The sequence below is a fragment of the Panthera uncia genome, chromosome D1 (genome assembly GCF_023721935.1).
Source record: "Panthera uncia isolate 11264 chromosome D1, Puncia_PCG_1.0, whole genome shotgun sequence".
NCBI classification, from domain to species: domain Eukaryota; kingdom Metazoa; phylum Chordata; class Mammalia; order Carnivora; family Felidae; genus Panthera; species Panthera uncia.
The window spans coordinates 52,722,802-52,748,365 of NC_064808.1; the positions used below are offsets into that span (position 1 = coordinate 52,722,802).

At 44.2% G+C, this 25,564-nt stretch overlaps 2 protein-coding genes across 6 annotated transcripts in view; both read right to left on the bottom strand.

The window, feature by feature from the left end:
• The window catches only part of RRM1 (ribonucleotide reductase catalytic subunit M1), a 36,376-nt gene extending 22,211 nt beyond the window's left edge, over positions 1 to 14,165 (bottom strand). The window contains exons 1-5 of the mRNA XM_049651522.1: positions 13,785 to 14,165; positions 6,557 to 6,645; positions 3,904 to 4,081; positions 2,714 to 2,814; positions 441 to 500 (exon numbers count right to left, since the gene is read on the bottom strand). Coding sequence (XP_049507479.1) covers positions 441 to 500; positions 2,714 to 2,814; positions 3,904 to 4,081; positions 6,557 to 6,645; positions 13,785 to 13,803 — 447 coding nt within the window. The 5' untranslated portion in view covers positions 13,804 to 14,165. The remainder of the gene's footprint in view (positions 1 to 440; positions 501 to 2,713; positions 2,815 to 3,903; positions 4,082 to 6,556; positions 6,646 to 13,784) is intronic.
• Positions 14,166 to 15,144: 979 nt separating this feature from the next.
• STIM1 (stromal interaction molecule 1) overlaps positions 15,145 to 25,564 on the bottom strand; it is a 182,713-nt gene continuing 172,293 nt past the window's right edge. For 3 of the 5 annotated variants that reach the window (XM_049651464.1, XM_049651492.1, XM_049651483.1), the window contains 5 exons: positions 25,246 to 25,346; positions 24,732 to 24,967; positions 23,510 to 23,602; positions 21,764 to 21,830; positions 15,145 to 17,083 (listed from right to left, as the gene is read on the bottom strand). In XM_049651464.1, coding sequence (XP_049507421.1) covers positions 16,567 to 17,083; positions 21,764 to 21,830; positions 23,510 to 23,602; positions 24,732 to 24,967; positions 25,246 to 25,346 — 1,014 coding nt within the window. In that variant the 3' untranslated portion in view covers positions 15,145 to 16,566. Of the gene's footprint in view, positions 17,084 to 19,377; positions 19,415 to 21,763; positions 21,831 to 23,509; positions 23,603 to 24,731; positions 24,968 to 25,245; positions 25,347 to 25,564 lie in introns of all 5 variants that reach the window. The other 2 variants (XM_049651502.1, XM_049651473.1) reach the window with 2 other exon arrangements.

Below are 25,564 nucleotides of genomic sequence, written 5' to 3' on the forward strand. Positions count from 1 at the left end.
AAAAAAAAAAAAAAAAAAAAAAAATTAACCAGCTCAATAAGAGAGCAGAGATTTGAACCCAGATGGCCTGACATTCATGTTCTCAATCATTGCACAATACTGTTTATCAACACAAAAGTACCTGAAAATGCACTTTGTACATGGTAGGGATTCAATAAATAGTTGTTACATAAATAGAATAATACGGAATAATTCTAGCCAAGTATCTACATATCTCTTTAAGTAATCCACAAGTAATACCTGTAAAATTCAAAAACTGCAAATGGATTAAGCTATCTTTCCTGAATTCAAACAACCATCGCCACCCTAACCTAATCCCCCAGGTCCATCCCAACTCCCAAAACTTTTTGTTTTTATAATTGTATCATTAAAACATAAACAAAAACCTGTGTTTGCTGATTTAATGAGGAATTCCCACTTATTTAAAACCCATTATTTACCTTAAATCCAAAGTAATTATAAGAGAAATCTCGGTCATAGATAATGGCAGAATTCAGGCGCTAATAGAGGTTAAAAAACAAACAAACAAACAAACAAAAACCATAATTAAGATAATTAGATTTTCACAAAATCTGATTTCTTTCAGCCCTGAAACTAAAACTGACATAGGATACAAAGGAAGAACACTAAGTATTGTTGTAGACTAGAAATTTATATCTAACATTAGGAAAGTAAAACAGTATATAGAGTATCTTGATTAGGTTTAAAACATGTATATTAAAAGACTAAAAGAGAACATGTATATGTAAGCTGTACATAAGTAAAAATATAAATGGGATTTTCCAAACTTCCCCTATTATATTTACAGTTAATCTGTAATTAAAGAAGGAAAGAACATAAGCATAAAAGAGACATTATCATCCTTAAACATGTTTTTAGACTACCTGTTAATTTAAAGGTATTAGTACCACATATTTACTACTACATATTTTTATTTCAAAATTAGCCCATTTTAAACTGCACATAACAGTTTAATAAAGAATGACAGAGGGTAGGATTACATCAATTCTAAGGCTCTTCAAAATCTATGGTCTTTTAGCAGGTTTTAAATAAACTAGTGTCATGACAATGAGATTTATAGCAAAATTGGTCACTGTTACAGAGTTTTTCTTTGCTATAAAGCTGTTTAGAGGAAAACAAAAGCAACTAGGTACAAATAGTCATTTTGGATAGAAAAAAAATGGAGTTATTATTGTTCTTCAAAACACAAAACAGAAATGCTTTCTGTATAATGATCCATGCCCAAGAACTAGAAAAATCTATATGACACTCCTCCTTTACTCTTAAATATTTAAGGGCATCTTTGTTGTCAAAGGCAGGTAGGTGCCTAGCCCAAGTAATGGGGAACTGAAATACATGATTATCAGTATTTATTTTATAAATACAGGTTTTTGCTGTTATTTTTGGGGTTTTGTTTTGTTTTGTTTTTGAGAGAGAGAGCGTGCATGAGGGGGGGAGGAGCAAAGGGAGAAGAGAGCATCTTAAGCAGGCTCCATGCTCAGCGTGGAGCCCAAGGCAGGGCTGGATCCAACAACTGTGAGATCATGACCCGAGCTGAAATCAAGAGATGGATACAACCAACTGAGCCACCCATGTGCCCCTATTTTTGTTTTTAACCTGTCTTCAAGATTACACATATGAACAACACACAACAACTCAGTTTTCTCTCACTCTCTTTAACATCAGATACACATTTAGAGACAGTTGACTAATCATTCTATTACCAAAGGTAAAAACATGGTAAATAAATCCATGTACAAAAGGGCTGGCTAGACCTACACATCTTTCCCTTTTTTGTCCTGTGGGTCTAGTTAAGAAAGGGATTAAAACACAAGTGGACAACTTTTTTTTTTTTTTTAATTTTTTTTTTAACGTTTATTTATTTTTGAGACAGAGAGAGATAGAGCATGAATGGGGGAGGGGCAGAGAGAGAGGGAGACACAGAATCGGAAGCAGGCTCCAGGCTCTGAGCCATCAGCCCAGAGCCTGACGCGGGGCTCGAACTCACGGACCGCGAGATCGTGACCCGGGCTGAAGTCGGACGCTCAACCGACTGAGCCACCCAGGCGCCCCACAAGTGGACAACTTTTAAGTTGCTGAGCAAGATCTCTAAAGATTTTATGCTGGGAGTCAGTCTGGCAATGTCTACTAAATTTTTGAATGCACATACTCTTTGGCTAAGCAACTCCACTGAAGGGATTTATCTTACTGATATACTCATCTATGAGCAAAGCACCTACCATACAAGGATATTTGCTGCAGCAAGAAATGGAAAACAAATATTCATCACCAGAGCAATTCTTACATATATGTACAATGATAATAAATCTATAAACTGGAAAGCCATGCAGCTGTTAGAAAGAGTAGGGTAAGTTCATAAATGTTGATATAAAACTATCTCCAGGATAAACTTAAAGTGAAAAAAGTATCAGCAAGAGCAGTATGCATAGTATACTACCACTAAAAGGAAAAATATATATGTACACGTACACACACACACATACACACATATATTATAGAACAGCTCTAGAAAAATATAGTCAAAAATGATAAAACATTCTTGCTCTAGAAAGCAGGATTCAGAGAAGGAGAAAGAATTACTTTTTACCTATACTATTTATAATGTTTAAATTTTTAAAAATATGCTTGTTGCTTTAAAAAAAAAAAAAAGGAATCCATAAAAAAATTTTCACCAGAAAAGCATTATACATACATCTTTATTGGCCAAAACAATATCCAGTGTTGACTTGGCCACCATGGGAGAGTGTTTGCCATTATGTGGATTTATGTAGTTGTAGAGATCTTCCATCACATCTAAAAAACAAATTTTAATAAATAAATAAATATCAAAATCACTTAACAGCAAATTCAATCCTCAGATAACAGTCTAAGGGTTTTCAACCCTTTTTTTCATGCCACCCTATCTGACTGCCTAGCATAGAAAGTGCTCAATAAACGTATACATGTTGAATAAATATAGATTAATACCTCAGTAAAGGAAACATCTTCCAGAGTTAGAGTAAACATAGGCTCTTGTAATGTGAAAAAGATTCCCCAGTGATTCTGATGACCAACCCCACTGAGAATTATTGGTTGAAAATACAGAAAAGCAGAAATTATTATCTCAATTGTTTTTTATCCCAACAGAATAGAAACTCAACTTTAAATTCATAATTTATCATCACAAGCATTTCATTTCTATAAACAGTTAGCCCTCTCACTTTGTTCTTCAAGACATCATAGCAGATAGCAGAGTGTGGCTCTCTGCATTTACATATAAAACTTATATAAGCACACATAATGCTGACATTTTGACTGGGATTATCTTGAATCTATAGAACAATTTTGGGAAAACTAATATACATACAATAAATCCAATGAAGAGGGTGATATTTGAGCCCCAAATAATAATAATCTGCAATTGAGCCAAAAGACTTGTACTCTCAGTCTACCAGCTGACTCTTCATATATCACTTTTTACACACTGAACAAATTATTTAACCTTCTTTTGCCCACATTCCCTGAGCTATAAAATGAGTGATGGAATGAAATGCTTGCTAATGGTGACAAAAGACATTTTGTTCAACCTAGAACTTGCCAATAAATATTACTCATTTTACCAACCAAACCACCACCAACCACTGATGGGCTTTAATAAAAAAAAAAAAAAAAAAAAAAAAAAAGAGAGAGAGAGAGAGAGAGAGAGAGAGAGAGAGAGAGAGAAGAAAAGGATCCACTGACTTTCTCATGCAGGTCAGCAGCATGGAGAAACAGAAGTTCCAGTCTCTTCTCTGCCACTAACACGCACACTTTTAAAGTAAGACGTAACTTTTGATATTTAAGGTTTCATTTTAGTAGCCTTATAAATTTTCTGAGAAGTCTAACTTTTTCCTGGAGACTCACCACTGAACACTTTCTTTGTTTCTTTGTGCAAGTTGGAGACCGCAATCCTTGCTGCCAGGATGGCATAGTCAGGGTGCTTGGTAGTCAAGGTCGCAGCTGTTTCAGCAGCCAAAGTATCTAGTTCCACAGTGGTGACCCCACTGTATAAGCCCTGGATTACTTTCATGGTGATCTGAGCCTATAAAAACAAAACCACGAATTACTTGAGCTTCTCCAAGAACCACTAGCCTCCTTAAAAGAGCAATGAATAAAGCCATCAAATTTGTTATCAAAACAAAATAGACAACTACCTTTCCTGAAAAATTATCTTTCAGAATAAACTATGGGAAACTTAGTAATAAGAACACATAAACCAATAGATCCACCAGACAATGCATACTACATTTGCTATGAAGAGGTATCACCAAACAAACAGAAAATCCAAGTATAGCTTTTATAAAGATTAACAGTCTCACAGGAAAATAGCTAAAAACAAACCAGTGATTTTATAAGTATTTCCTCATCTTTCATTCAAATTCTCCCTCTGTGACCAGGGTTTGAGCTATATACTTACCCATTTCTCCCCAATTCTACCTAAGGACAAGGATGAGAAAACAAATGAATCAAACTTCAATCATTCCAATTAAAGGAGATAAAGGTATAAATTAGGGTTGAGGCAGACTCATCAAATAATTTAATGACTACCCTTTCTTTAGCACTTCACAAGTAGCCACAAAGTAGCTCAATTTTCATAATCTTCTCTGACATTTCAGTCACCATGTGAGATGGACATTATTACCATCACCACTCTACATGAGAAACTAAGGCTCAGGATACTGGGACTTGCCCACAGTTACTAAGTCTTCTGCTCCACATCCCATTCAACCTCACTGTATTTCACTGTTTTCAAGACCATACTGTAAGAGGTTCCCCTTTTTAAAACACACAGTGCACAAGTTATTACCACATATTTTTAAGAAAAACAAATTCTAGGGGCGCCTGAGTGGCTCAGTCGGTTAAGCGTCTTGACTTCGGCTCAGGTCATTGATCTCACGGTTCGTGAGTTCGAGCCCCGCGTCGGGCTCTGGGCTGACAGCTCAGAGCCTGGAGCCCGCTTCAGATTCTGTGTCTCCCTCTGTCTGCCCCTCCGCTGCTTGCACTGTCTCTCGCATTCTCTCAAAAATAAGTAAACATTAAAAACAAAATAAAGAAAAACAAATTCTAAGTGTTGACTGAATCTTTAAGACACCTTAATCCAACAGAAAATCAATGCACTTCCCAGTTAACCAAAGCATGCCCCCTTCAAAAAAAGTGTGTGTGTGTGTGTGTGTGTGTGTGTGTGTGTGTGTATCACTAGTTTATAATCAATTCTACTTATATTATACCTAAGCCCAAGTTGCTCCTGATCACTTTCTTCTCAGATCCAAGATATAAGTTATGTTCAGTAAAAGAGGAGTGAAGTCTTCTGAATAGCTTCTGGTGCTACATGGCAAGTAATCAGAATTCAGGATAAAATAACAAGTCACTGGTACATCTCACTCCCCTGTCTTTGGAATTTTCTTATCTCTAAACCAGGAAGATGAAATAGTTTGATCTCTCAGATTCATTCCAACTCTAATATTCAACTATTCTAGTTATTATTTAGAATTCCTAAATATAAAAACAAATGTAAAATATAAGTATATTTTACTTACATTCCTATTTATTTATAATATTATTTATATTGTTAAATATAAAAGAATTTATAATATGCATATTCTAAGGTTATTTAAAATTATTTTCTTTTGAACATTTTGGTCAATTCAATATTTATCAAGTGTCTAATTACATATATGCCAAGCACTGTTAGATATCACAAGAATAAGACACAGCCCACCCTCGATTCTAGAGGAGGACAGAGACATATAACGAATTTCCATATCACGTAATTAATGCTATGAGGCCAGCACCAGCCCCACAACAGTACAGATAAAATACCTAAATAAAGCTGGGGCAATATGAATGGGTTTGGAAAAAGGGTTCTTCTAGATTCTATTTCAAAGATCATCTTGGAAGCTATGTGTAAAATGCATCTGAAGAGGGCAAGATTAGAGGAAGACCAGGAGGACACTTTAGAGACCACTACAGACAGCAATCCAGAGAAGAGTTGATAAGGGTCTAGAGTAGCTAAGTTACAAAAAATGAGAAAAACAGAAAAACTTGCTTATGAATAGTTCTCCTTAATTTAAATGTTGTCCATGAAATCCACTTTATATTACTTAAATGTATTCTTTCTACATAGATAACAAAAAAGCAAATTTCAAACCAGTTCCTATCCAAATGACCATAACTCCAAAAAAAGCTTTTCTACAGGCTTTTCCACTTATGAATACAACAATTTACTCAAGGAAGTCTTTCTAAATTTGGGTCCTGTGAGTTCTTTCCAGAGAGTGAGTTCTGTGAGTTCTTTTCATAGTTATCTGAAAAGAACTCACAGGACCCAATTTTAGAAAGTAAGTTTTGTTTTGTTTTTGTTTTTTAGAAAATAAGCATTAAGCAATGAATTCACATTTTATATCCAACGCCATAACCAAAATATCAAACCAAAATATGTATCAAGTGAATGATAAGAGATAAGAGACTAGTAAAAAGAATCACATGAAACAAGGTTTAAATATAAACCATATTTACTTACAGGGTCAACAAAATCCATATTAAGTCCATAACATAGCTTCTGGATTCGAGACGTAATTTTGTCGAACATAACCCGCTCTTGGCGGCCATCTGAAGAATCAAACCATGCAATTCACGTTAGCACTTAATAACATAGCGATGTCAAAGAATCAAAGGTAATTAACACACGAACTTTGAATATTGATGAACATGAGATGCTATTTCACAGATAAAAAGTTCAGATCCCAACAGATTCATCAAAAAATTTTTTGTGTCTTCAAAAAGTAGGGATTTTATACTGAAAGTCTTCCCTTCTTCCTTTACATTAAAAATCAGTTGGATTCTTGCAATAACTTCCCAAATGATGCTTCTCCCTTTATCCCAGATAGCAGTCAGAATTATTCTTTAAAACTTAAGTCAGGGTGCCTGGGTGGCTTAGTCAGTTGAGCATCAACTCTTGGTTTCAACTCAGGTCATGATCTCACTATTTATGGGATCAAGTCCCATGTCGGGCTCTTCTGCGCTGGCAGTATGGAGCCTGCTTGGGATTCTCTCTCTCTGCCCTTACCCTTGCTCGCTGTCTCTCTCTCTCTCTCTCTATCTCAAAATACATAAATAAACAAACAAAAAAACAAAAAGCTTAAGTCCAGGGATGCCTGGGTCACTCAGTCGATTAAGCGTCTGACTTCAGCTCCTTTAATCTCTCGGTTTGTGAGTTCCAGCTCTGCACTGGCCTCTGCAATGGCAGCTCAGAGCTTGCTTTGGATTCTCTCTCTCCCTCTCTTTTTGCCCCTCACCTGATTGTGAGCTCTCTCTCTCTCAAAAATGAATAAATAAACGTTAAAAAAAAAAAAAAAACACTTAAGTCAAAATCATGACATTATCCCCCGCAAATCTCCTCCAGAATAAAAGTCAAAATCATTACGAGTACAATCATTATAGTCCATAGAATCCTACACAATCTATCCTGTGTGCCCCTGCCCTTCCCCAACTTTACCTTCTTCTTTCCCACCTTCCTCACTTACTCAACCCTGGCAACCTTGGCCTCCTTGCTATCTATACTCTTTTAGGTATTTGGTCAATGCTATCTTCCCAGTGAGGCTTCTCTGATCACCCTATTTTTATTTTGTTTAACATTTATTTATTTTTAAGAGAGAGACAGAGCATAAGCAGGGGAGGGGCAGAGAGAGACGGAGACACAGAATCCAAAGCAGGGTCCAGGCCCTGAGCCGTTAGCACAGAGCCCGACGTGGGGCTCAAACCCACAAGCAGTGAGATCGTGACCTGAGCCAAAGTCGGACACCCAACTGACTGAGCCACCCAGGTGCCCCTGATCACCCTGTTTTTAAACTGCAATACCCCATGGGCACCTGGCTGGCTCAGTCAGTTAAGCGGCCAACTCTAGGTTTTTAGCTCAGGTCATGATCTCATGATTTGAGTTCAAGCCCCGTGTAAGGCTCTGCACTGTCAGTGTGGAGCCTGCTTACGATTCTCTCGCTCCTTCTCTCTGCTTCTTCCCCACTCCTGCTTGCTCTCTCTCAAAATAAATAAACTAAAAAAAAATTTTTTAACAAAAATAAATAAATAAATAAACTGCAATGCTCCAAACACAGCCTTGCTCTTCTTACCCCCCTCCTCCTTCTCTGCTTTGTTTTTCTCTACAGCACTTAGTACCATCTGACTTACTATGTACTTTATTTATGTATTTGTTTACCGTGTGAGCTCCCCACTCATCTGCTAGAATATAACTTCCAAAAGGAAAAAATATTTTTGCAAGTTTTATTTACCAATACACTGTCCAGTGCCCCGACCAAGAACCGAGGCCTAGCAAGGTACTCAAATATTTAGAAATGTTAAATTATTTAAAACCTGTCCAACATCTTCATGATAAATTTGTCTTTCATACTCATGATTTTGAATGTACTTCATACCATGTAAAGACATACTTCTATTTGTAATTCAAGACAATCTTCCAGAGGCTTCTTAGTTTTTGTTTTGCTTTTTCCAACCTCTTAGTTTTCATATTTCTGGGATATGGTAAGCAAATACATGTAGACCTTATCTAGTTAGTCCTTTTACGATTCTGTATTCAGAATATAGTCCTCTTTGTCCTTCCAGACAAAGTCCTATTATTCTTAGTTTAACTTCAATAGTAGTTCATCCAACCTTTATTTATTTATTCCTGTCAAGAATAGTAAATACATCCAATCACTAAATAGCTTGTCTTAGGCAAGCCACACAATATGACCAGACATTACAGATCTTCATTTACAGAATGAGGATAATTATTATACCTCTTCTTACTACATCAGTTTACTGTAACAACAAAATGAGATTAGGTAAAAAAGAGCTTTTGTCTTAAAAGCTTTGGTATAATTACAGTTATTATATCTCATTTTTTTTTAAAAAGCTGCTCTTATTGGGAAAACACTGATCACAGTATATGATACAAAAGAGGCACTCAATAAATGTTAGTACCCCAAACTGATTCATTTGGTTTATCTTCTCTGTTCCCCACCCCCAATCCTTTTTAACTAGTAACTAAAGGGCAATGTGTTAATTATATGTTTACACTTGGCCTTCTCATTCACATCTTTATGTTAAAACTTAGTTCAGTGGCTGACCCAAGGTAAGTTCTCAAATGTTGGATGAAGAATAAATTAAAATTAAGACACCGCTACTAACCTTTGATCAATAAAACAGGATATTTTTTCTTCTGCACTAATATCTGAACACTATGACAGCCCTCTTTCTGACCACCATTGTGATCTCCTGTTCTGGCCAGATTCACATATGCAGTGTTTAACCCTGCAACAGAGTTAATTTACTGGCCCACACTGGGACTAGGCCCTCAATGCTCTACCAATTGGCTAACTAAGCAGACAGATGATCACAAAGCAATATTTGCAAACAGATTTCTGCAGCTGCCAAGTTAATCAGGAAACTGACAAAAAGTACAACAGCAATTATACCGACTCACCCTGGAAGGGGAAGTCTAAAGGCCCATTTTCTAGCCTATCATTCCACTTGGTCAACTTTGCAACTCAGATGCTGACTTCATCACATCATTAATCCCTGCTTCTCACTGCCTACATTATCCTCTTCTCTCAAGCAAAATCTTCCTTAATTTGGCCCTCTATCACTTTTTCACCTGTTCCCTGTGAAAATAACATTAAGTTCCAATAGCGCCTCCCATTCCCACACCCACATCAATGCTTATACCACGGGACCTGCCCCAAGCACTCAAACTTACACTGACCTCTTCCTCTTCTGAAATCCTCTAGAATACTAATTGTCTGATGTCCTCTTGATTACAAACTTCTCTGATTCTCTCTTCAGGAAGACTTTGCTATACTGTAAGTTAACCAAGGATGTGCCTCTTCTACAAGGTATGATTTTCTATCCCCTCTACCTGGAATGTTTAACCCACAGATCTTCACACAGCTGGCTCTTAATACTACTCAGAGCTCAGCTCAAATGCCAGCTCCTCAGACCTTTCCCTGACTATCTAACCTAAGATTACCTTCTCAATCACCTTTATTACATTACTGTTTTACTATCATCATCTCCCTAATCATGATCTGAAGTTGACTGATTCTTATATTTACTTGTTTCTTACATATACATACCACTCTCACCCACACCAGAATGTAAATGCCATGAGAAAAGGGATTTACCTTGTTTGGTTCATTGCTGTAATCTCTACTACCTAAAACAGTTCCTGGCACAAAGAAGTACTAAATAAATGCTTTCTGAAAAACTGAATGAATGGCCTCCTACAGCCTTTACTTTACCTTTCAGAGTATCATATCTTATTATATTAAGTTCTTAAACATGTCTATCTTTGTGGCGCCCGGGTGGCTCAGTTGGTGGAGAGTCTGACTCTTGATTTTGGGTCAGGTCGTGATCTCATGGTTCCTGAGACTGAGCCCTGGGTCAGGCTGTGTCTTGGGCTCTGTGCTGACTCTCTCCCTCGCTCCCTCAGCCTATCTCCAGCTCATGCTCGCTTGCTCTCAAAATAAATAAACTTAAAACAAAAATAATGAAAATAAATGTGTCTATCTTTATCAATTGATTGTAAGATCTTTGAAAACAGGAACCATGTCTGCCTACTCAGCCTTAATCTCAGTGCCCAGCAGAGTATCCACACAGACTTGCAAAATAATACAGTGGGCTGTAAAGGGAATTAAGAAGGAAGGGAGAAAATAGGGAGGGAGATAAGCAGGGAAAAGAGAGGGAGAGCTAGAGAACAGATTGGGAATAGAAGAGTGATTATGAGAGTACAAGTGGATGCTTTAAAAGGAATTATTTTGAAAAAAAAAATTTTCATTTCATGAATACACACACACACACACACACACACACACACACAGACTGGCATGTTCTCAGTCATGATGTAAAATATAATTTTTACTATGGGTTACAACCCAATGTTTTGAAAACCCTATACTGCATTCTAAAGCACACTTTACAACTCAGTCAGCTACACTGCATTTATTGCAATGATTCTCAACTTTTATTCTTTAACCTTAATCTCCCTGAGGAATACAATACTCTCCCATTAGGAAAAAAAAAAAAAAAAAAAAAAGCTGAAGACAGCAAGAGAAATACTCATCTACTATTTCCTTCTGTTACCTAACAATTTTCATATGATTAATCCTATGTCCCTAACAATCCTAAGATCTCTGAAGATGGAGCTGCCTTCTTCCTCTATTATTTCCCTCACAGTGCTTAGCAAGATATAAGCACATTGAGTAAATAGAGTAGTACCCCCTTTGTGACAGGGGATACATTCCAAGACCCCCAATGGATGACTGAAATCACAGAAAGTATACTGGGCCTCATATATACTGTTTTTTCCTGTACATACAGACCTATGATAAAGTTTAATTTATAAATTAGGTACAGTAAAGATAAACAATAACTAATAATAAAATAAAACTATTATAACAATATACTATGATAACAATTATGTGAATGTGGTCTCTCTCTCTCTCTCTCTCTTAAAATACCTCGTGGTACCAGGATGATGTCAGATGACAAAATGAATATATGATGGGATGAAATGAGGTGAAAGTCATAGGCATTGTGATGTACAGTTAGGCTACTATTGACCTTTTGACAATACTCAGGAGAATCATCTGCTTCCAGATCACGGATGTCCGGGTAACTGAAACCGTGGAAAGCAAAACCCCGGATAAGTGGGGGAGGACTACTATACTAGTAGGTTGACTGCCAGCTGCCCTCCTGGATAATTACATTAAAATTAAAAAAACTACATAAGTCAGTCTGCTACTCACTGGCATGGCAAAAATGAGAGAGAAAAAGAAAAACCCTAAGCCCATAAAAGTCAAAAATAAAAGAAACCGAAGTACCACTTTGTATATTAACAAGCCCTGCTAAATGCTACACTGGCAGAATCTAGCAGAGACTCATCTGGATCAAATTATGTTCTCTGAAGGAATGAGAAACAAAATAAGCCCTGCCTTTCAGAGCTTATTTTGGTAGGAAGTACCATCTAAACTACAGCATTTTAAAGTGGGCCCAAAGCTGAAAAATATAACATAGAGGTGTTACCTACTCCAGTAATTTAGGTTCACAAGTTTTCAATTCCTATTTGTTACAGACTTACCATAAGGGGATCCTCATCCTCCTTTTTTCAAAGGTCTAAAAAACTAGATGCTCGTCTCATTCACAGGAAAGGACCAATAAAAGTACACTGTGTATTTTGGTCTTTGGTTTCGTGAGCTAAAATGGAAGACTAGGAATTTCAGAGAATGATGTTCTCAAGATACTAAAGATTAGAAGATGGACCACCACTGTCCACTTCTCCATCTCTTGGCTTTTATTAAACTACCCAGACAAAACCAAATCAACCACCTGCCTACCCCTAGCATTTATTATATCATATATACTTCTTTAATGTTTATTTATTTTTCAGAGAGAGAGAGAGAAAGAGACAGAGCGTGAGCGGGGGAGGGGCAGAGAGAGGGAGACACAGAATCTGAAGCAGGTTCCAGGCTCTGAGCTGTCAGCACGGAGCCAGACAGGGCTCGAACCCATGGACCATGAGATCATGACCTGAGCCGAAGTCGGACGCTTAACCAACTGAGCCACCCAGGCACCCCTATATCCATCCTATATTTTAAAATAATTCTCATTCATTCTTTGAATTCCTATTCATGGTAAGTCCTGTGCCAAGTATAGGCATAAAGTCCCGATGTTTGAAACACTCACAGCCTAGTGGACAAAATATCCAGTCAACCAGTATTTACTAAGTGCCTACAATTTTGAAATAACTTTATTGCTTTAACAGGGGCAAGTAGGTTCAAGTTGAAACTTGTTCATACCTGCCTCATACGGTTCTCTGCTAAATGTATGTTTTGCTCTTGTTTTTCCAAACCGATTAAACCTTTTGGCAAGGCAGGGACCGTCTCCTCTTATAATTTCACACTGCCAAGCAAAGGGCTGGCAAAAAGGAGAAACTCAGCAAGTCTAACGGGAAATAACTGTTGAAGGAAGAACACAAGTCCCAGGCCCTTCCCAGTACTCATCCTGTCAGAAGTTGTCTTTGCCACCCTACTCTGATTCTGTATCACTAGTCCCAGTCCCAAACTCCTCCGAGACCACTCCTGGGGCAAGTGGCAACACACGTCGTGCAAAGGGCAAATTCCAGGGGTGTCTGTCTGTGTCTAAGATCTTTTCTTTTTCACCGCACAAAAGAGATCAGGAAACTGATAGGTGCCCATTTAGGGCTGAGTCCCTCCTTCCCGGCTCCTCCCAGTCCCTAGGACAGCTCATCAGCCCCAGGGTTTTCCAATACAACTCCGATGTTAGCCATGGGTTCGAACCCTGGCCTCACCATCAACTAATTGGGTGGCCTTGCGTTAGTCACCAGACCTCTCTCTGCACTTCAGATTCTTCACCTGAGAAGAGGAGCTAATAAACACTACCTGGAAAGTGCTCGGCTCACACAGGAACCACCCGATAAAGGGGAGGTATTATTCTTTAGAAAGGCGCCAGGATGACAAAGCCGAGGGGGCTCAGACTGAAGGCCTTGTGGGGGGTGGGAGGGTCAGACTGACGCAAGCCAGAGGCCGAGCGGGCTTGACAGGGCGGGAAGCCTCTGCGGGCAGGGCGGGAAGCGGTGGAGGCGGGCGGGCGGGCGCCGCCGACTGCAAGGGCGGCGGCAGCCCGCGACCCCTTTACCTGCCCCCCACTAACTCGCCGCCCCCTCCCCGGCTTCTCACCTCGCTTGATCACATGCATCGCGGCTAGTGGCTGAAGCGCTGAGGGATTCGAGACGGGACTGCAGCTCTGAGGCGCCGGCGGGATCGAGAAGGTAGTAGGGTGCGAAGGGTCGGGTTCCTGGGGGTACTCAGGTGCAGGGACTGGATTTGGGGCCAGAGAGCACTTTCCTCCACGGAGCGGAGGCGCGACAATCCGAATCCCCTTCCCGCTCCCGCCACCCAAGACGCAAAAGCGGCGCGACGGAGCTCGAATGACGTTACTCGACGCTGCCTGCGCCCTGGCTAGTGGGCAGGGCTAGTAAAGCCCAAGTAAGCCTCGCCCCAGTAGCCGCCATCTTGGGTATGGGCAGGGCCCTGGATACTGCGCCTTTCCCGCGGCCACATTGGGTGTGGGCACGCCCGGCGGGAACGCGGTTCTCCCGCCGCCATGTTGAGTGTGGGCATAGAGGAATCTGGGACAGGAACCCCGCGCTGCGCGCAGAACCCGCCAGGCCCGGCCCCGCCCTCCTCGTTGGCGCGCCCCCGCCGAGAACAAGATGGTTCAGGTGTTTTTGAAATAAAAACCCAACCATCCCAAAACCCTTTCTTGTCCTGAGGACTGTTAGAATATAATAACCCGACTGCTGTCCAATGTGGGCTGTAGCCTTCGATCCAGAGCTGGAGGCAGCCAGGAGGCCCACGCTCTAGGTCGGAGGAAATCTGGCACTAAATCCTTGGAAGAGAGCCTTGCTAGGCCAAGGGCATTGAATTTTATCCTGACGGAATGGGAACTCTGGAAGAGTTTGAGCAGGGCAGGGCTTTTATAATTCTCCAGCGGGTGGTGGCAGAAACAGGGTCAGCAGTAAGGCCTTGTGGAAGCAGAATGGACTGTGCTTGGTGACTGAATGTGGGGGGTAAGAATGGGTAAGAGACGAAATATACAAGACTGATGTAAAAGCTTCTGATTAGGCTACACAAACTAATTTTTATGAAAGCTCACGTGGCATCGATTTCTAAAACCTTTCATTGGTTTTTCACTGCCCTCCAGATACACCCCAAGCTCCCTGTGAAGTAATTAAAAAAGACAAAGGTGATAGACAAGACATGGGATAGATAGGTTAAGGGTGGATGGGGTTGCCAGATTTAGCAAACAAAAATAACGTGTCCCAAATGTTGCAGGGGACATAATTATACTAAAAACGTTTTTATTTATCAGAAATTCCATTAAACCAGGCAGGCATCCTGTATTTCATCTGGTAACCCTATCCAGAGAGCTTTTGGGTACGTGTGTTAGTTTCATTTTTCCTTGGCCAAGGAGAAATAGTCTCTTCATCCTGTCTGCTATGCCAGAGAACACAATGAGAGTCAAAGCCAGCAGAGGTTAAAATCTCCTACATGCTTTATTGGACTTCAAAGAGTCTTATGAAATAACACAGAAAAACCCATGTGAGGGTGCCCAGGGGGTACAAGGCAGTCTGCAGCCTAGCACCCTCCTAAGACCAGCCCCAGGTGCCTGCACCCCAGGCCCCAAATAGGATCCCAGAGTAAAGGCATGGGAGGGAGTGGGGCAACAGGAAAATACCTTTACAGCCATAGCAAAAACAGGTAAGGGAGAGACTTGTCTAGAGGGTGGGAAGGGAGTGGGGGAAGAGGTCACACAGCTGCCTTCACCTACATCTTCCTTAGCCACCCCCTTCCCTAAACCAGCTGTGTCCTTTTTGAGCCTCTGGCCCAAGCTATGCAGTAACATGAAAATGGGGTCTGACAAGGGGAGTATGTGGTGCAGGCACTTGGGAAATTCAGGAGATTTATTTTTTCAATTTAAAAATGTTTTTTGGTTCAAATGCAACAATATCCTGCCCAACCATTTCAGGGCCCCATTTGAGCCCTGTATCATGGCTGAGACTCCCATGGCCAGGGGAGCCATTTGTCCTGAGCTCCAGGAGTACTGATGCTTGGGGGAGCATTTGGGCAGCACCTCTTATAGTCAAACCCTCCTGCAGTATGGGGGGGAGCAGGGATAAGAAAGACGCAGGTGTGGGTGAGAGTAGAGAGAAAAGGTGACTACCTTATAGCCCACAACTCTGGCATCTACTCATGCTCCAACTAAGAGGAGTCTCTCCCAACCTACCCCCTAGCCTGGCCTCTCTTCAAAATTCTCTAGTAGCTTATTCTCTGGGAATGTGTTCCACTCCCCCATGGACCCCTAGAGGCTCAAGAGAGCTCCAGGCCAAGTTTCCTTCTGGCCCACCACACTCCCAAAGAACAAACCTCAAGCAATAGACCCTAGGCCCGCCCCAGTCTGAGGCAAACAGAACCATCGTAGATGGGGTGGAACAGGTCTGAGGCACAGACGTCAGAAGTTTCTCCTCCTATCTTCCCCCCCTCCCCCCCCAAGCTGCTAGGGGAAGTTGCGGAGTGGTGGGAGGGAGGAGCCTGAAAGCAGGAAACACAGAGAAACAAGAAACCAAACTTCATAACTGGGACAGCAGAGACAGAAGCTGGACCCCAGAAGTGGAGCTGGGAGCTGAGGGGACAGCAACTAAGACATGCACTGAAGTAGAGAGGGAGTGGCAGCGGCAGCCCGTGGGTGGGAGGGCAGGGCAGGCAGGCCATGGTGGTCAGTTAATAAATAATGTTGAAGGACCCAAGGATGGGGGGGGCAGGTATGTACAGTGCCGAGGCCCCTGGGCCAGCCCCTCCCATGCCCCACTCTAGGGGCCAGGGATCTTGGAAGGGGAAGAAAGAGAGGCAGAAGACCAGGGAAGGGCAAGCTGTCCCGCCACTGCCACTCTCATCCTGACTACTTCTTAAGAGGCTTCTTAAAGATTTTGAGGGGAAACTTCTTCCGGCCTGGGCTGGAGTCTGTCTCCTCACCAATGGAGCCATTATCCTCCTCAGCCACAGCCTTCTTGCCAGCCAGATGGGGAATGCGTGTATTTCGGCTAGCCTGCAGGGCTCTGCCGTCCCCAACCGGAGATGGTGTGTCTGGGTCTGGGGAACTGGAGCTGTGAGAACGGGAAGAATCCAAAAGTGGAGAGCCACCAGGTGGGGCTGAGGGGCTCAGCTCCATCAGGCTGTGGGCCTTGTCCAGCCCATGGTTCAGCGCCAGTAGTGCCTTCTTGGCCAGAGCAGGGCTGTCAGGCAGTTTCTCCACCAAAGACCCGGGGTGGACCCCCTCAATCAGCCGGTGGCTGCCATTGGAGGTCATGGCGTTGAGGGCCTCATCTGCAGCACGGACCATCTGAGGAGGCTTGGGGGCCATACGCTGGCGGTCACTCATGTGGAGGGAGGACTCCGAATCGGAAAGGGTCAAATCCCTGCAAGACAGGGCAGAGAGGAGGAAAGGGACACATACAGGATAGGGGAATGGGGAGAAGGTGAAGAGGAGAGAGGAACAGCATGAGAAGACAAGGATGGGGTAGGGAATGGGGATGGAAAGAGGGGCAGGAGAGAGAAAAGAGGATGAACAGACAGGTGGGTGAGAGAGAAGGATGAGAAAGAGAAGGAAGTTGAGTAGGCCGTTAAGTACAGGATAAGAGAGGCGGCAGGAATAGGGAATGGGGACAGGATGGGGAAGAGACACAGAGGGGAGAGTAAAAGCAGGGAGAAAGAAAGGCAAAAGGAGGAACAAATAGAAATAAGGACAAGGGGAGAAAGAAAGGGAAGAGTGGTAGAGAGAAAAGAGACAAACAAGAAGCAAAACCAAACATCATTATACCATCATCTGTCTGGCAAAGGGCTTTCTAGTGACGGGCCCCCACCCTGCTGAGTGGCCAGGCCCTAAACTGCTGCAACTGTAGGCTTAAGTTCCCCAGGCATCCTCAATAAAATCTCTTCCTTCCCACAAGTGGCTAGATTTCTTAGGACTCAACCTTAAGCCAACCCAGAGCCCACATATTGCTCTGGGTCACCATTTTCCATGACTTTCTCCCCCACGGACTCCTGTCACACCCTGGGATACATCCAGTCTGGGCCAAGCCCCAAGGAACAGGGTACATGCAGTAGTAAGTGGGCCTGACCCAGGCTGGGGAGGAGAAGGTTAGAACAGCCTTGCAAACAATCCCTTATCCACCCCAAAAGGTCAGGATGCTGCCTCTTTCAACCCTCTCACAGGATTCAAAGTGGGTCACAGAGAAGTGTTTCTGAGTTCAAACCAAAGTCGGCTGGCAGCTGGAAAGGTGGGGTCTTTTTCAGAGCTCTGTGAGAGGGACAGTGCAGGCAGGTGCAGAAACACAGCACATCCGTCTTTTAAGTAGCAGTGGTTCCAAAGAGCTGCCACTAGATGTCAGAAGGTCTGTTTCGATTTCCATCTCTGCCTGAGGCTTGTTGTGTGACCTTAAACTTAAGTCATCTAACCTTGCTGGTCCTCAGTTTTGGCCAAATGAAGATAATACCAATTGAGTGATCTTGCAAGGCTGTTTGGAGGATCAGGTATGTTAGCAAATCACTTGGAAATGTAGGAAGTATGTGGGAATGAAGATGATGAGGCCAATCAAGCTGGAAGACCCATTGTGGGCCAGTCACAAGAGGTTTCTTTGCAAGGCTGTTATGGGGATGTGGCACCGCACACTGGACATGCACACACCAAGGTTAGTCCAGAAAGCTGAGACCCCGAAGGGGCTGGCTACTCCTAAGAAGGCCCATCAACCAATTCCCGATGCCTCCTCTCCTGCCTCTACAGACAAAAGGGTAAATATGAGGGGTCCCCTGTCAGTCCCTTAACCCTCCCTCTGCTTTTCCAGAGGCCTGACAACCACAGTAGAGGCAGAGGAGAGGGCTAAGGGAAATGCTTAAGCATCCAGGTCAGGAAGCCAAAGGAAAAGAGTCAGGAGTGGTAGGGGAGAGCACCACAGGATCTGGAAAGGAGGAGGCTGGGGGTCAAAAATCAGGGAAGGCACCAGGCCCTTAAAATAGGCAAAAGCAGAAGGTTGGCTCATAGCTAGTGTAGGGTTAATTCTCAACAGGAAACAACTAACTAAGCAGCTACCCCATGGGCCAGTATCTTCCTGGAGACAAGGAACAGCAGAGAACAATCCCAGCTCCAATTCCATTCTACAAATCCTGTTTCAGCCACATACTCTACTGTTTACTAGTATTCAGTCTCATATTTGGTTTCCTATATCTGACACTGTCCTTTCTTCCATCTAAATATGCCCTTGTTTCCTTAAGTTCCAAGATGATGCTCTCCATATCCTGCCTTTTCCACACACATAATGAGCCAGTGAGCAAGGTGCCGAGACAGTTCTGGGGGGCAGCAGCACTGGAAAGGGGGCCATCTACGCTGATGAGGTGAGAACCCCAGAAGCCTACATTTCTAATGCCAAGGAAGAGTGGTCAGGGGGTTGGGGGACCTCCCAGCCTCACTCCTCATGGCCTACAGCTCCAGTTGGCCATGATTCCCGTCCCCCCATGCCTTGTCATCAGTTATAAGCTAAGACTTTCCAATGCAAGAAAAAAGCCTGGAGGAAGCCCAGGTGTCACACCCTGGAGGTAAAAGCCCTGCTGAGGCAAAGCTCACTTTCCCTCCCTGGATCTTTGAGACACTCAGGCGCCAGAAGGTGTCCCTCCCCAAAGGCTGGGTTGCCTTGGGCTCCCATACCAAGCTACTAACCTTACTAGAGAGCCTGTTTGTCTTTAGAGACGATCCTCTGGTGCATGGTGCAAAAGAAAATTAAGTAGTGAACAGGCCAGGTGGGTGCAGGTACCTCCCCACCCGCCCCTCCCCATTGCCCTCAGCTTGGGCCTTGGAGCTTGAGATCCACAGCATCCCCTAATGCCCCAGACCCCATCCAGCCCTCTCGACCTGTATTGGGAGGGGCAGTCTCCCAGCCTAGGCTTCTGGATGAAAATGAGGATGAGGATGAATATGAGCCACTCTGCAGGGTGAAAGTGCTAGCAAAGGCAGTCCCTTTGTAAAAGACAAAGGAACAGCCCTCTAGGCTAACACAGAGAGAGACTGGCTTCCTGAGTGAAGCACAGCCAGAAGTCAGCAACGGCATCAGCAGGCTGCAGCCCCGAGGCCAGGGCTGGTCATGTCTCAACTTCAGAGATGAGAGGTCCCTCCAGAGGAGAGGGACTTTCTGAGTCTCCCCTAAGCTTGTTCCAGGCAAAGTGAATTCTCTTATCTCTGACCCTAGCCTATCTCCTGAGGTAGCTGCTAGAGAGGCTGTGGGAGAAAGCCTTTCACCAACTCTTACACAGTGCAGTTATTGAGACCTTGTGGAAGGACAAAAATACCTAGAGTGCCCTGGAATGGAAAGTCAAGTTCTACTCTGTTCTGTTACTAATTAGCTGTGGGACGTGGGGAAATTTACTTAACTTTTCAGAACCTTAAATTCCTATTCTGAAAGTGAGTACTTTATGCTGGCCCCACCTATAAACTTTTCTTGTCTAAAACCCCTGAACCCATTTCCCCTCTTCAGTTCCCTAATTCCATGAAGGTTACCATATCCATGCAGCCACCCCAGCTAGAAACCTGGGTGTCATCCTAGACTCCTCCTTCTCCTCCACCCCCATCTCAGCCAGTTACCAAATTAAACCTCTCCTTTCCAATGCCTAGACCTCACTACCTCCCCTACTGGTCTACCTTGGTGACTTCCAGATTTCTGTAGTCTCCCCTTCTCTTCTTTATACAGGCCACAAAAATGTTATTTCTAAAGTGCAAATCTGATTCTCTTCCTTTTATTTTTATTTGAGAGACAAAGAGCGCACAAGCTGGTGAGAGGGGCAAAGGAAGGGGGGTGAGGAGAGACAGAGAGAGAGGGAGAATCTTAAGCAGGCTTCATGCTCAGCATGGAGCCCGATCTGGGGCTGGATCCCATGACCCTGGGATCATGACCTGAGCTGAAATCAAGAGTCAGATGCTCAACCAACTGAGCCATCCAGGCGCCCCATGATTCTCTTCCTTTTTAAAACCCTTTTGGAATTCTCCATCTCCTAAAGGGCAATGCCCAAGCCTCTTGGAGCCCTTCCTCCTCCTAGCCTCATCTACCACCCTTTCCCACCAAAACACGCCCAAGGTTCTAACCACAAATACATCATATTCTCTTGAACCTCCATGCCTCTGCACATTAAACCTTCCTTTGCCTAGACTATACTTCCTCCTTTTCCTGCACAGGGTGTTAGCACAGATGTCACCTCTTTTGTGAAGCCTTCCACCCAGGTGCACACTGTTAGTCACTCCCTCCTCAGCACCCCATAGCACTTCTCAGACTGTTCCGTAATTATTTATGTACCTCTCCCGGACCAGACTGTGAGTCTTGATGGCTGGGATTGTATCTTATCATCTGTGAATCCCCATGCCCAGCAGAGCCTGGCCCAGAGCAGGTATCAATAAATGTTCTATTGAAGGAGTAAAGGAAGTAAAGACTCCATGGAAACAACGGATGTGAAAGTGCAAAGTTTAGGCAAAAGTGCAATAGGACCGTGAGGGAGGGGCGTTGTACTCATTTTTAGAGTCAGCAAAACCCCAAACAGAGAAGGGAACAAAGTTGTGGGGAGTTAGGCTGAACTTAAGAAGGAACCCAGGGCTGGGAAAGGGCAGGACCAGGAGAAGATGCCCCACTGCACACACCCCCACAGCTGACCAAGCAGCAGCCAGCAGGCAGAGGCCAAGGTAAAGGCAGCAGAAAGGCAAGGAAGAGAAGAGAGACAGCCGATACCCCAAGCTCTCTGAATGCCCAGGCATCACAGCGGTGCTGTCAGCAGGGGATGGGTCAGGGTAGGGCTTCATCTGGAGGAAATAGGAAGTGCTGTGGTGGTAATAGACAGGGTGAACATGGACGTTGGTGATGGAGGTGGTGAAGGTGGTGGTGGTGGTGGTGGTGGAGGAGGAGGTGGTGGTGGTGGTGGTAGAGGAACAGGAAGAAGAAGCAGAGGCAGGTGGAGAGCTGGTCCCGTGGCCTTCAGAACTGAAAGACTGTCCAGATGAAAGGCTGCGCATTCGCCGCAGAGAGACCCGGCTTGTCAAGAAGTGGCCAGCCTCGCCCTCTACCAACCTCTGAGATCCCAGGCCGTGCTGTGGTTCCGTCAGGCGCTGCCGGACACTGCACTGCAGGGTGGGAGCTGCAAGGAGAGTAAAGAAAGTGTCAGGAGGGGCCGACCTCCTCGGGGCTGGCAGCCAAGCAGGTGTGCCCCTGGAGAAAGGCTTGCTGCAGACCGCTCGGCCCTTGGTGCCCAATCTGGAGAACGGGGCACCTCCTCCCGAAAACCTCCCACCAGGGGTCCTAAAAGGAAGGGGACATTGAAGATGAGGTGCCCAGGTCAGTTTTAGTGGCAACTGCAATGGAAGGATACCGAGGGCCAATATTAGAGAGGAGAGGCAGGGCAGTTAGTGGGAGGAAACGGGCCAGGCAGGGTAGGAGGGGGTGTGGGACGAGGTCCGGGAGAGCAATAAGAACCAGCCTTTTTAGAAAGCCAACCTCAGGAAGTAATTCACAGTTCAGACAAGGATCTATACACACACATGCTCATCACATAAGTATTAATAATTGTATGAAAATACACATAAAATTGAAAATGATATAATATATCTGATTGTCGGAAGACTATACAGCTATTAAAAATTCTGCTTAAGATTTGAAAAACATACAAAAATACCTACTGAAATGCTCAGGGGAGACAAAAGGATACATGAAAGAAATACCTTGAACTACAGGACACAAAAGACTCGAGTTTGAAGTAAGGCCTTCCCACTTGTAGCCTTGTGCAACTAGTTTCCCTAGTTTGAGACCTAGTTTATAAAATTCTGCAGGGTTGTTGTGACGCTTCAAGAGAGTGTATTTAAAGTACCTGTCACAGTTCATGGCACTCAACAAATGGTAGTGGTCATTATTATCTTGACCACATAAAAAATTATTAAAAATTTCACAGACAGGAGACTGTAGGAAAAAAGCTGTTCAAATACAGTGGGACTAGGTGTGCCTTTTTCTTCTGCACTTTTTCACTTTTCACTTTCCAAATTTCTTCTAACAAGCATGCAGACAACACAGAGCCAGCTCCTGGAATAATGCTACAAATCAGGCTCTTGGAAGACGATGGCCACCATGCCCAGGGAAGGAGTATACGGGCACCAGGTAACTTGGGAATGTGCTAGAGCATCCCCCTTGGGCTCACTTCCAGCTCCAGCTGAAAACAGAATTTCTACCTTTGTTTTTTTTCCTCTACCCTGAGAGGTGGGCCTCCCCACCTTCTCCCTAAAGATGGGAGAATGAGCCACGTGACATGGGTGCCAGAAGCCATGGAGGCTCCGCGAGGGAGAGAACACAAGTCCACAGTGATGGAGAGCTGGGGAGGCAGGGCTTCTATGGCTGGTGGCTTTCAAGGCATCGAAAGGGAGGCAGAAGAGGAAGAAGCAGCATGGAAAAGGAAGAGGCAAAGGGAGAAGTAAGGGGGAAAGAGAGGAAAAGGGAGAAACATGAAAAAGAGAAAAGAAAGGAAGGATCTTTCCTTCTCTTTCCATCCCAGCCCAGCTAGAAGAAGGGCCACCAGGACTTCTGTCTAGCTGGGCCGGAAGGAGAAGCCCAAGCCTTCCCTCACTATGGGTGTTCTCTCTCCAGCCCTCAGCTGAGCAGGCTGATTCTTCTCACCCCTGAACCTCTCCCTGCAGTTAGTAGGGATAGTGCCAAGGGAATAGAGGGAGCAGGCAGGGGAGTGAGGCAGGCAGGAGAAGGAGCTCAGGGGTAGGAGTGTTGGTTTAGTCCCAAAAGTTGGAAAAACAAAAGCCCCAAAGGGGCTCCTCAAACCCGGGTATTTCCAGAGGGACTGATCATCCGAGCCGGCGGATGCTGAGCAGAGAGAGCGGTCACTGAACCTACGCCCCATCAGCCAGGCAGCATCTAGGTTCCAACAGCCAGGCCAAAAGGAGAAGAGAATCTGATTTACAGAGGGCTTCAGCCCACCTTTCAGTGGGATAAGGGGAGGGCCAGGGCAAGGACTGGGTAGCTGAGAGCTAATGAAGATCCCTCCCAACCCAGGGAACATGGGAGCCTTGCCTGCCAGTGATCCTAACCTTGTTGGGCCTTTGATTAAAGCCCTGATAGGATATCAGACCAGGGTGACAAAGCAGCTTGGCCAGAGGCAAAGTACTGCTGAACAAATTTACAAATAAATCCTGTCTGTAGCTGGAGTCCAGCCTGATGAAAGAATCTGGCTTTCTGAAAGTGAGCCCCTAAGCCAGGCCCATGGATGTGGGCCCGAGACAACAGCTTTTCCGTAAAGGTCTATTCTATTTATCTAAAATAGCCTCTGATCCAGGGAAAATTTCAACTGGGCCACTTAGGGGTAAGTCCCTCATTCACTGAAGATTTCCCACAGAGTTGTCTCTTTGACTTTGCTCTACTCAGCTCTCACCACTTGAGGGGAGGAACGGGAGAGGGAAGGCCCAGGAAAGGGTGCAGAGGTCCAAGAATTCAGGGGGACATGCTTGTGCAGGAGATCCCTCCAGGACAAGAATGTCTTTCTGGCTTGGAGAATGTAGGGCTATGTCTCTTTAAGGGACTACCGCTTTATGGGGCCTCACACAAAACCAGAAAAAGATATCATTCCATTTGTCCACTTTAGCAATTAAGAACAAATATAAAAATGAAAACAGATAATAGCAGTAAAGAGCCAAAACGAATACCATTTTGATATAATGAACCACTAAAGGAGATTGTTTTTATAAAGGCACATGGGGGAGAAAAAGGAGAATAAAGGGATTTAAGAAACACAAAGAGTGAAGGGAGACACACTTAACACAATAGACCCAGAGGGGCAGACAGAGCATAGAGCATGGAAACAACACCAAGAGCACAACTGTGGAGGAATATCCTGACATGAACTGTGCTTTATGAACCAAGGCCCTGAGCTCAACTACCTTCCTTGGTCTCCGCCCCATATGCTGTTCTAGGCACAGCAGTGGCCAACCACTTCTCAACTGGTGCATCAAAGGCCCCTTCCCTCACCCCCACCCAAGAGGTCACCTACATTGCATGGACAAGGGTGACACAATCTCCTCATCCATGTCATCCACGTCGTCGGTCATGATGAAGTGGGCAGGGTTGGGGCGCGTGCTGCCCATCCAGCTGGGGTCTATGTTGAGAGCAGCCACCAGGGAGTGGATGCCAGGATTGTTGACAATCTGGAAGCCACAGAGGATCTCAATCTGCTGCCAGCGGTGCAGGCGCTCCCTCAGTGCTGCCGTCACCTCACTCAGAGCTTGCCTGGAGCACATGGAAGAGAATTGAAGCCATGGGCGGGTGGGAGCCCCGGTAGGAACGAGGCTTCCTAGAGGAACAGGTTGGGGGAATACGTGCAAATAAGAAACACAATTAAATCATAAATTCAAGAGCAAGGTGGGAGCTGGATGAAGGCCGGGGCAGGATACCAGAGCTGCCCCTCTACCAGTGAAGAAGCAGAACTGGGGTTGCAGACTCCGCACACCCTCCAACTCCGAGGATGGGGTGGACACTGCCAGAGCTGGGCATCAGGTGCTACTTACTTCGCAGTGAGGATTTTGTGATCCACATCATCCAGGGAAGAGCTGTGGGCCACGTGGAAGGTGCCAAAGAGTGTGTTTCTCTTCTTTTTTATCTTCTCAGCCTGCAAAAATGAGATCCCCAGCTTAAACAGAGCAGGGATTAGAGGTGGGACAATGAGAAATGCCTTTCAGTGGCTGGGTCCTCCTCCTCCTAGCACAGCTTAGGCTGCATGAGAGAAAGGAAGAGAAGAAGGGAAAGGAAGGCAGGGGGAAGGACAACAGCGGGGGAGGAAAGAAAATGAAGGTAAAGAGAGAAGCAGTGGGATCCCCTGACAGTCCC